The sequence below is a fragment of the Hemicordylus capensis genome, chromosome 10 (assembly GCF_027244095.1).
Source record: "Hemicordylus capensis ecotype Gifberg chromosome 10, rHemCap1.1.pri, whole genome shotgun sequence".
Lineage (NCBI taxonomy): Eukaryota > Metazoa > Chordata > Lepidosauria > Squamata > Cordylidae > Hemicordylus > Hemicordylus capensis.
In genome coordinates, this window is record NC_069666.1 from 7188183 (window position 1) to 7200191 (window position 12009).

Below are 12009 nucleotides of genomic sequence, written 5' to 3' on the forward strand. Positions count from 1 at the left end.
AAGCAGCATGGACAGGTGCTCCATAAATAATAAATGAGCAGCCCCCTCTGGCAAAGGTCAGCCTCGTTAAGGTGCTCACTGGGCCAAGGGTCACCATTTCAAAATGGCGGCTCTCCCCATATTTAGTGGTGGTGGCGGGGGGGGGGGGCAGCCAGGCCCATTCACCCTAGCAGAGCACCCACCCCCCAGTGGCTGTTGCTGGAGATTCCTTTGTATTTCTTTTTGTATTGGAAGCCCCTTTGGGGCAGAGGACCATTTTCTTCTGCCTTTTGCTATGCAGACTGCTTTGGGAACCATTTTGTTTCTTGAGAGCAGGGTGGAGAGATGCTACAGGAATAATAAATGAGTGCCCCCCCCCCCAGAAAGGTCAGCCTTGTTAAGTGGCCCCTTTACTCACTGGGCCAAGGAGGCACCATCTTAAAATGGCGGCTCACTCCTCTTTAGCAAAGGGAGATCCACTGTCCCAATTCAGCCCAGCAGAACATCCCTACCAGTGGCTGTTGCTGGTGTCTCCCTGGAGTTTATTTTTGGATTGTGAACTCCTTTGTGACAGGGAGCCATCTTCTCCTTCTTTTTGCTTTGCAAACTGAGGACTTTTTTTTCCTTAGGAAAGGGTATATAAATGTATTCCTATCTATAATAATACACCCACGGGTGTGTTGCTTGATTCATTTAATAAGATGATGCTTAATTCACCACAGGTGACTATTTCTGGCTTTTTGACCAGCTTGCCCAGGTAGCAGTTTCAACTGGTGAACCCACCCCTGTGAGACAACAACATACAGCATGTTTCTTTTCTCTTGCTCCCAGGTGTTTTGCGACTACCATGGCCATTCCCAGAGGAAGAACGTATTTCTGTATGGATGCAGCATAAAGGAAACCTTATGGCAAGCAGGCCAGAGTGTTGACACAACCGTAGTCACTGAGGATGTTAGCTACAGGGTAAGGCCTGCTTCTTGTAGCATCTGTTTCTGCACCTGAATTTGCCTTGGCTGTCCATCGCTGGAACTTTGGATGGAATCATCTTACTCAGCCCAGTCACTTGCATTCATCAGCGTGTGTATTAGTGTGTATTCTAGTGCAGGGATACCCAGCCTGAGGTACTCCAGATACTTCTGAAATACAAGAACCTTGTATCTGGGGAAGATGGGAGTTGTAGTCCAGCTACATCTGGGGACCCAAGTTTGAGAACCTCTGTCTCAAGGAGAAAGGTCAGAGGATTTTCTCCAATGGTTTCTCCACATCCCTAGAAAATGGCACAAATTTCCACTACCACCTCATTCTCCTGCATGTAGAAACAGTAACAAAAATTACTTGTATAGGGCGGGGAGAGAGAGAGAGAGAGAGAGAGAGTATGAGAGTATGGTGGATGAAACATAGCTGGATGTGCTGTTCCTCCACTTCCCAGAGAGAAGGGACAGCTGCATCTTCCATCATGATGGAGAAGTATTTTCCTAGGTTATTGCAGTATGCCATCCAATGGAGGCTGAAACTCGCACCAGAGGAAGGATCTCTCATGGCCTTCTGTAGCCTGATCTTTTTGTCTCCCAAGAGATGGTGTATGGAGCATGGTGGGAGAAAGTGTATTGTCAGCACATCTTCAGGAGCTTTGTTCCAGTCAAACCCAGGAAAACCAGGGAGAGCTGGCAAGCGCATAGAGAGAATTAAAAGGCTTCCTTCAGGCAGCTGAGGTGTGTCCTGAATCTGCAATGCATGAGCCAGAAGCAAACTTCTGCTGCAGACTTGACAGTGGAAGCTTGAAATACTGGAGAGGATTACTGAGTCCCTCTCCTGCTGAACCTGCTTCACAGAGACAGAGAGAAATAGCCGCAGAGGCAGAAGCAGGTGTTTGCTTCACATTGAGGTCATTCACATGACCACAAGAGGGTGGGCTGGGGAGAAGGCAAGAGCCTACCTGCCTTCCCCCAGATGACCAAAACCCGACCAGGGCTTCACTGCCTGAGTGTCCACATGACCGGCACTGTGGTGAGCCAGGTGGAGCTCAGGAGCAGAGGGGTGGGGTAAGGAGACAGGGCTTCCAGGTATCCCACAATGCACTGCACAAGCAGTGCAGTTCATTGGGAAAGCTCCTTGCTGCTGGGCCACGCCTTCCACACGGCTCTTTGACCAAAAGGGCTGCCGCCAGCTCAGCAGCCCACACAAGCAGTGAGTGAGGTAGGAGGTCCACTCTTGTCCTCCTAGCCTGGGTTTAGAATCAGGTCTACCCAGGGGAGGAGCGGCAGGATTGGGAGCAATCCTGGGGCTTCTCATGACCAGCCTTACCTGAGCTAGTCCTGTCCTGCCCAGGTAGGGCTGGTCATGAAAACGACCTTATTGTATACATCTGCATGTTCCTGTCCTGCCACAGCCTCTTCCAAGACAAGGACCAGGGATGCCCCAGGGATGCCTCATTGACTGCAGAGAGGTAGCTTTCATGCACATCTGAAAGTGGATGGGAGAGCGGGGGCAGGGAGCGTGGAACTGTGGGTCCCCTTACATCTGAAAGGGGCCTATATGATGTTGTCCCCATGGACTACTAGTGATAAAATGGCAGCTACCAGTTAGCCAGAGAAGTATCACCAAAACAGCTGGGAAGAAGAATATGGACTTGGGGGCAATTTTTGTACACCTTTTGCTTACCCAGTCCCAAATGTTGAACCAAAAATCGCCATGGGAGAGCTTACAGCTCAAGTAAAATGTAGCTTAGCTCCTATGTTGTGATGCCTTAAAATGAAGGAAGGTTGAATGACCTCCACGGTCATATTAGAGAGGAGAGAGAGGATTTTCCTTCTTGACAACCATTTTGGCACATTGTTACAAATGGATCTTTTTTTTGTTTGTTTGTTTTTGGAAATGTACAATTAAAAGATGATTAATGAGAAAATAAACAGAGGGGAAAGAACCATTAGCTTGAGACCCGGGAAACAGTGTTAGAACAAACAGAATATTAAATCTGTATTTGCTAATGTTTACAAATGAGCACTACACACAGTTATGTTCCACTTACCTACCAGCATTTTTATTTAATTAATTTTTTGTGTGAAAGTTTGATTATAAAGATAACTTCCATTGTCTTTGGGAGCTAAATGAAATTGGAGATTTTGCATATAATATTTCAAGGTGTTTATGTTGCACTGGGCAGGGGCAGGATTTGGGACTGGCTCTGAGGAGCCCTAAGGCTATTGGTTCTGTGTAAGTCTGGATGTCAACACAGGGATCCTGAGCTTTCCATGGTTTGTCAGGAGCATGATAGCAATGCTCAACCCAAGCCATGAGCCAGATTTAATTGCAGGTGTTGCGCCCGAGGGAAATCCACATGAACTGGAGTTCTCAACTGGATCTGAAAGTATTTGAAGAATTAGAGACTGAATGGGAGACTACATGTGACCACTGCAAGATATTCCCCTGGGAAGAGCACCTGCATGCTTGCATGCAGAAGGTTCCAATTTCCCTCCCTGGCATCTCCAGATAGGGCTGAGAGAGACTCCTGCTTGTAACCTTGGAGAAGCTGCCGCCAGTCTGTGTAGACAGTACTGAGCTAGATGGACCAATGGTCTGACTCAGTATATGGCAGCTTCCTATGGTCAAGGAACTCCAAGCCAACAAGTTAAGACTAGAGCTTAGTATTCATATATTGTTTTACTAACCCCTACTCCTGTTGACTTGGAGGCATTACCAGGTGACCATGCTCAGCTCCATGTTGTGAGGAGCTTCATCTGCTGATTTCCACAGATCAAGTGCTGGAAAAGGCACAGGAACAGCCAGACCATTTTTTTCTGGTCAGTTGGCAGCACAACCAGGCAAAAGAAAAGAAATGATGGACCTGATTCTAGCTCTCCAGGAAAGCGCTATAAGGCTGAATTACTGTAGTGGCAGCTGAATGTGTGGACAGGGATGTGGAGAAAGCAACGGAAAATTCTCCAGCTTGCAGTATATCTCTTGTCTGAAACCCTGGAGAATTTCTGCCAGTCATTGTAGACTTGGATAAACCAGTCTGACCGAGCAGAAGGCAGCTTCATTTAAGCTGCTGCAACCAGAACTACAGGGAGTATTTCCAATGCATTTGTGCAATTAAGCACATTATAATGCTGGCCATTCCTCAAACCTGCATCCTGACTGGGCCATTTTAAACCGATGGGAGTCCATTCAGCTGCTGGTAAGTACTTCTGCAAGCAACTCATCACAGAGTTGATGCAGTAAGGGCAGGGGAGAGCTGGCTCTTCCTTCTGTTCATGGTGCTGTGGCCTGCCTCTGAGGGAGAAACAAAAGATTATTGTTTCTTATGCTACATTCACTTCCAGTTTTTTTGCCACTGTGGTGGATGCTGATATTCTTCACCATTTTTCAAGCAGGTGCCACTTGGGGAAAACACCTCCCTGATCTCCGCACTGTACTGCACTGTTTTTCAATGCTGGGAGGGCCATTTGAGAGAGAGGGAGCCTCCTCTTAAGGCCTCTAGGAGGAAAGCACCGGGAAGGGCTACATTTCCCAGCACCCCGTGCATACCTTCCAAGGTGGTGCAGGGGCTCAAGAGGGCTCCATTTTCCTTAAAGGAGCCCCCTGGTGTGGGAAGCACAGTGAAAATGCTTGCTTCTGCATGGTGCCAGGGGGACAGTGCAGAGTATCCAGCTTCAGCCAAAGCTCCACACTAGTCCAATAAAACAATTAGTCAGGGGGCTGCACTTAGGGTCGATGGGGTCTGCCACTACTGGCCCGCGGCCTTACAATGAAGGACTCTGATGTATGTAGTTATGAAGTTAGTATGAATATCCCTGCCTGCCTGTTGTGTGAGAAAGACCACACAAGAGTACAGTGTGGCTGCATTCACACGTAATGCGGAACTGCAGGTCCACTCCCCACTCCACCCTGCTCTCCTGACTGAATTTGGATGTCACAGAGAGCACTCTCTCTGCAGTCAGCGAGACTGCAGAGAGGAGGGGGAACTGGCTGTGTGGGCTTCCTTCTGGCATGAAGGACAGGCCATACAGCCAATCATGGCTGGAGGGAGGGAGGAGCTTCTTCCCTCAACTCCGGCTACAGCCAACTCAGCATGCGGTTCTGAATTCGGATGCTACGCAAGCTGCGGTGGAACCTTGGGTTGGGGCAACAAATTTCACAACAACCTGAGGGTTCAGATTGCAGTTAAAAAATTGAAACGGCATGTGGGTTGCCTCACATAACTGGAGTTGCAAGCATTCGGGACAACACAGCGAGAAAACCTCTGCCCCCTAATACTACGGTTCCATGTTACATATGAATGCAGCCTGTGTGTGAGAGAGAGAAAGCCAAGATGTCATACTAAACTGTTTGCTCTAAGATCTGTGTCGGAAGCTCTGCCTCCAGTTTCAGAGACAAGGGACATGGTGACCCAAATCAGGTTCTTTTCCTACATGCTAAAGAATATAGAAATATCCTATAGAATATTCTTGTTTGTAGAATATTGCCCTCAGAGACAACTGGCTGACACGTATTTTGCAAACATTTCAAAACCAAATGAAGACAATTTTATTTGCTCAAGCTTTTAAAGGACAATTGGTTTTGTTTACCATTATGCTGCTTTGTGCGTGTGATATTTTGTTATTTTAATTTCATATTAAATGTTGAATTTCTAGATGTTTATTGCTAGTCACTTGGAAGCTATAGCTGGAAGGCAGGATAAAAATCCTCTGAGTACATTTAAAATGAATAGATTGTATTCTTTAACATCACGCACCCTTGCCAGTTTTAAAAGGTCAGTGTGGCTCCCAAACCCATGCAGTTTTCTTTTAGGTAGTGAACTACAATCTTTTAGCCTCAGTCAATAAAATTAACTCAAGGCTGAAAATGACAGGGGGGCATCAGGAGGATCCTCTGGCCAATGAGAATCAAGTATGAAAGCCAACATACAATTCATCGGAGGAAATGAGTTCTGTTCACTTTTGTAACTATAGGTGGCGCTACTTGCTAAGGTAAAGCAATAAGGTGTGTTGAAGAACTCTGTGCTTGACTAATGGATATTGTGCCTGTTTTTTCCGGAAGAGTATTTAGTATATAAAACCTAGAAATGTTACTTGAAGTGCTCACTCTTTTAAAAAGAGAGAGAGAGAGAGAGAGAGGCACATACACATAAATCTAGAAGGACACCATTGACCTGGTTACAATTCTCATTAAAGTCATCTTAGGTAACATAAGAAAGTAAGAGGAGAGACCGGCTGGATCAGAACAGATGTCCCTCTCGTCCAGAGCTGCACAACTTCAGCCCTCTTGCAGATGGTGGACTACAATTTCCATCACTCCTTATAATTTGCAGCGGCAGGTGATGGGAGTTTAGGTGATGGGAGTTTATTATTATTATTATTATTATTATTATTATTAATAAATACAATCAATAATAATAAATTAATAATTAAATAAAATACAATTTTACTTGTTGGCCACCGCCCAATTTTTCTCTGGGCAGCCCACAAGACAACAGTTTAAAAAAATAAATCAAATTAAAACACATAAAAGAAGGCAAACAAATTATTGCACAAAATACAAAACACAATACAAAGCATTTAAAAAACTCTTTTAAAAAATCAATTTTAAAAAGCCTTACTGAACAGAAAGGACTTCACCTGGCATATAAAAGAACAAGTTGTAGTCCAAAGACAGCTGAATGGCCGAAGTGTGTGGCCCTGCACTCGTCCAGCATCTTGGTTCCCACAGAAGCCAGCCAGATGTTTCCAGGGGGTCCCCAAGCAGCAGGGGTCGCCATAGAGAGCCCTGGTGGGGTGTGGGGCCTGGGGCAAATCAGCCAGTGCAGGGCCCCCTTCCAATTAATTTTTATGGGAGCTAAAGGAGTGGGGCCCGGGGCAGTCACCCTGCTTCCCCTGCCCAGCAGGAGGTGAAGGCAGTAGCCCTCTCCCATGGCTGCTTCCCAGTTATTGGTAACCATGTCCCTTTGAACATGGCGTCTCCATGTGGCTGATTTGATTCATCAGTGATAGGCCTTTCTTCCATGGATTTGCCAAATCCCCTTTCACAGATGCCCAGGCCAGCAGCTGTCACCACTGTAATGGCCTCCTGACAGGGTAGGATAGCTAGGCCCAGAGCTACCCCCTTTTTATAACAGCCTGCTCCAAACAGCTAGCCCATGGGGAATTTTGGGATTAGATACATAAAACACATCCTGCAGGATCCCCACTGCACGTTAAGGTCATCTGAGGAGGCCCGTCTCCAGTTACCACCGGTTCGTCTGGTGGATACTCAGAGGCCGGCCTTCTCTGTAGCTGCTCCTGGGCTATGGAATGCACTCCTGGCGTAAACCCGTAATTTGAGTTCATCACTGTCCTTCAGGAGAGCCTTTAAAACCTATCTGTTTGGTCTGAACTTCCAGGGTTTTTAAACTGTTGTAAACTGTTTAAAATTGTTTTAAATGTTTGCCCTGGTTCTCCAGGGTTTTTAACTATTTGAAAGTTTAATTGGTTTTTTTTCTGGTTTTATAGTTTTGATTTTAATTGTTAACTGTTTTTAATTGTTTTTATTCTGTTGTAAATCACGCTGAGCCATTTCTGAAAGGGCGGTATATAAATCAAATAAACATAAAACAAACAAACAAACAAACACAGACCAGTAGTTACAAAAACAAACGCTGGTTTATTTTAGCAAAGCGGTAAGGGCCTGGTTTGAAAGGGAGTGGGGGAAGAGATAAGTTACAACACGGCACATTACGCCAAACATAATAAGGAAACTCACTGGCCTGAGCTAATCGATCCTTGTGGCCTACTTCAGGAGTCAAAGAAGATTGCATGTTGAGCCTCCAAGCCCTGCTAGGCAGACTGACTCCTCCTCCTTTTGAGGTTTGATTTCCCTGGGACCCACAGCAGGCACGCTTGGAGGCAGGGCTCAGCCGATCTCTGCAACGCTGCTTCTGCTCTGCAGGGCACCCAAGGTTTTGATTGCAACCATTTGCTCAACACTCACTGAGGGGAGTACCAGAGGAGCTAGAGCTTTACACTCAGGGAGTGTGAGGATTTTGTTACAACCACATCTTGAGGCAATGAATTCCATCAATTAATCATGCATTGTATGAAGCACTTTATTTTCTCGTATCCACTGCCCATCAGTTTCACTGCTACTGATAATAATGGCTGCTCTGTATCATTGGAACTCTTTATCTCCTGGCATCCATCTGGCTCCTTCTGTTATTGCGATTAATCACCTGATAACACTTGCCTTTTCACTTTAGCACGTAACGGATCTTCCTCCCTTGACCTTCCCTTGTGTATCTTGTCTTAGTTAGACTGAAAGCCTGAACTGTATCTTATGTTCCTTTTACATTCCACGCCTGGATCTTGTAGATGTTCTAGAAATAACAAGAAGAGTAAGATTTCTTGTGACCGAATGATAGAATATTGGACTAGGACTGGTCGAACCTGCATCTAGCTTTGGAACTGAAATTTCTCCAGAGTGGAAGTTGAAAGAAAATTTCATGGTTCCTCCAAAGAGAAACTGAAATTTGAAGAGGAATTTCAGGGTACGTCTGAAGAAGAAATACCAGAAAACTTTCTCATATGGTTTCTCTAGAGACATTCCAGCTTAATGACCACATTAATGGGTTATTCCTCATTATGCTGTATGCACATGGAGGTGTCTGTACAATGTGTACACATTTTGTGTGGGTGATTGTACATATGTTCATGTTTGAAGTCAACACGGGGACTGGACCTTTTGCAAATGTAGAGTATAGATCACATGTGCTTCTGTATGTCTGTGTACAACATTATGTGTGAATAAATGCATACAGATGAACAATCATGAGAATATGATACAACAGTTGAAAGTGCAGTGAGCATAATGTTTGAATGGTGCTGAAAGTAAAAAGAAAGTATACATTTTGATGATGGTGGTTGTATTGTGTGTTGCAGACCCTCCCAAAGATATTAGACAAAGTGGCCCCCGCATTCCTCATGAGCAGCTGCAGCTTCCTGGTGGAGAAGTCACGTGACTCTACAGCACGAGTGGTGGTGTGGAGGGAAATCGGGGTGTTGAGGAGCTACACTATGGAAAGCACCTACTGTGGCTGCAGTCATGGCCTCTACAAGGTACGCCACATTTCCCCAGAGTCCTATCTTGCATGATGCCCATTTGTTTTAATGAAAACATCTGTGCAGTGATTATGGAATTTCCAGTACTTAACAGAGCAACCTTGTATATGTTTCCTTGAATATAAACTCCACTATGTTCAATGGGGCTTACTCCCAGGTAAGTTTACATAGGATTGCGGTGTTAATCCAGTTTATTTTTAAGATTTTATTTCATGTTTTAATCTTTGTATGAGTTTTACTGCACAACATGCAATTTCCAAAATCTGTAAGAGGGGAAACGATTACATACGACATTATTAATCCCACTTAAAAGACCTGTCTCTGTTTACATCAAGGCTGTATTGACGTTTGCAGTAATTAACAAAAGTTAATCAGCATTTTTTAAACTTTTGCTTTTTCCTTCTTTCGCCTTGTTTTTGAACATTCTCTGTTACAGTTGTTGACTTGGCAGTTTTCTAATCTTTTTTGCCAAGTATTCAGATTTGAAGGGGGTTCTACTGACTGCCTTCTGGGAGCAACTGGAATCTCTGCTGCTGTTAACTAGTTCAAAATTAGGATTGTACAAGTATGGACCTAAAACAAAATTTAAGTGTTGCTTTATTGCTAAAATAGCAATATTTAAGGGTACCCTTTCCCCCTCTCTACTCCTACTACAAATAATTATATACCACTTTTCAACAAAAGTTCTCAAAGTGGTTTAAATAATAATAATAACAATAACAATACAGCAACAACAATACTGTACGGGGTGGTTCAGGGCCAGTTGTTCTCCCCCTGTTTAATGTAAGAAAATCACCTATTTAAAAGGTGCCTCTTTACTCAGCTAGCAGGGGTCCTAAAACTGTCCTGTATAGTGAGGGAAGGAGAGTTTTCTCTCTCTCCGGTGCTTTCTGTTATACTGAGTGGTTTTAAAACACACACACACACACACACACACACACACACACACACAGTGCTTAGCTTTGGCCCTCCAGCTGTTTTTGGATTACAGCCCCATAATTCCCAGCCACAGTGGCCAATAGTTAGGGATTATGGGAGTTGTAGGCCAACATCTGCAGGAGGGCTAAAGCTGAGCAGTCCTGAATTAAATTCCATGATTAGTTAGGGTTATTATGGAAGGTAATGGTCGTTCCTAAAAGACTTAAGAACTTACTTGGTCCATCATTGGTAATGTCATCGAACAGGTATCTGTATTTAAATATCTAGGAGTTGGCATTCATGGTAGGGGTTGCAGGAAGGCACCTGGGGATATGGTTGCTTGTAACATGTTGCTGCCCTTTTGAAATTTCATTTCACTAGGGGAGGCCAATTTATTCCAGCCTCAATTAAGTGATTTGAGGCTAAGTCTTTGGCCCAGATTCTGTATGGAACCCAATTAGGTTTACCCCCTAATATTGCTACTTTAGAGAGAATACAGTCAGAATTCCCGAGGGCTATTTTCCAGGTCCCATGCTGTGTTTCTAATGTGGCCTTATGCTTAGAAGCCGGCTTGGTGAGTGTTTCCGCTAAATTTTGGTTAGCTATGCTAACTCATTGGCTTAAGCTTTCCCTTTCCCCAGTTGGTCTTGCACCCCTGATACTTGTTGATGACTTCCATTCTTCTGGGAAAAGTGCAATTCAATCTAAGCTCTCTTCACTAGGATTTTCATCCAGGCAGCTTCTATCTATGGAGTTGGAGAGGGCTAAGTCATTACTTAAATAGCATATACTTGACGTTGAGCATCAAGTGGACTTAGCCACAGTCCCTTTACTACCCTTACATGAGTCTGTTAGATACCTAGTAACCCCTCAGGCCAGAGGCACTCTTACCCCTGGACCTTGGGGTACCGGTCCGGGGGCCTCCAAATGTCCAGGAGGTCCCCTTACCACCACCACGCCCCCGTCCCGCCCTACCAGTCTTTGCCTTGTAGCCGCCATGGGCATGGCTAGGGGGTGGCCCAAGCAGGCTTCCCCCATGGTGGTGTGGCGGCAGGCACAGAGGCTGGTGGACCTGTCCATCCATCCCAGCAGCCCTTGAGAACTGTGAGATGCTTCAGGGCATCTGTGCAGTGGGAATCAAGCATTGCAAGCCCGTTATGTCACTCTAGTTGAGGGTAGATATAAAAACTTGCATACCCTCTACGCCTCTGCCCCTGTGATGCTAATCAGGTAGAAACATTAGCGCATGTGATTCTTTGCTGTGAACTATATAACAATGTTAGGTCGACCTTTCTTACACCTTTGTTGAGTGCGCTTGGGGAGTCTGCTCCTTACCAAATGGCTGAATTTCTGTTATCTGATTTAAGTCCTTATATTACTCATCAGGCTGCTAAATTCTGTGCAGCAGCATTAAAAATATGCACAGTCAAAATATTTGCTAATTGCTAACTTCAAATAAGTATCACTGTCTGTAAATTTGTTTTTATCTTGTTTTTTTTAATTTCTCTTTTACTACACATATTGTATTGTAATGTTTAAGTTAATGTTTTCTGCTGGTTTAGGACCACAATAAAAGATTTGATTTGATTTTAAATTCCATAGCTGACATCCAGAATAATGCACTAGTGCAGTGAATGAACATAAGAAGTACAGCTGAGCGGATGCTGAGAGTTGCTCAGTCTCTTGTACGCTTGGACTCCTTGTGGGATTGCTCATATGCAACAAGGAGAGGTGACCACTTTGCATCATTCCGTGCAACAACTATGGACTGAGGAAGAAGTTTCACAGTGGGAGGCTCACCTCAGGTTGCCCAAATGCACCCTGTTGCACCGATGCAGCACTATTCTGAAACTCAAGCTCCCTGTTTGGTAGAACAAACTAGTGCTACAACTTTGCATTGGTACATGTTTGTACCAGTGCAGTGTTAGTCTAGATGCCAGCTGGTGCTTGCATCTGACCCTAAGCCCCCTGCAGAATACTGTAAGGCAGGACTGTACAACTTTGCCCCCCCTCCAGCTATTAG

At 44.8% G+C, this 12009-nt stretch overlaps 1 protein-coding gene across 10 annotated transcripts in view; it reads left to right on the forward strand.

The window, feature by feature from the left end:
• The window catches only part of AGBL1 (AGBL carboxypeptidase 1), a 371201-nt gene that overhangs the window by 175850 nt on the left and 183342 nt on the right, over positions 1-12009 (forward strand). For 9 of the 10 annotated variants that reach the window (XM_053272300.1, XM_053272296.1, XM_053272297.1 and 6 more), the window contains 2 exons: positions 811-942; positions 8889-9065. In XM_053272300.1, coding sequence (XP_053128275.1) covers positions 811-942; positions 8889-9065 — 309 coding nt within the window. Of the gene's footprint in view, positions 1-810; positions 943-6152; positions 6259-8888; positions 9066-12009 lie in introns of those variants that run through there. The other variant, XM_053272304.1, reaches the window with a different exon arrangement.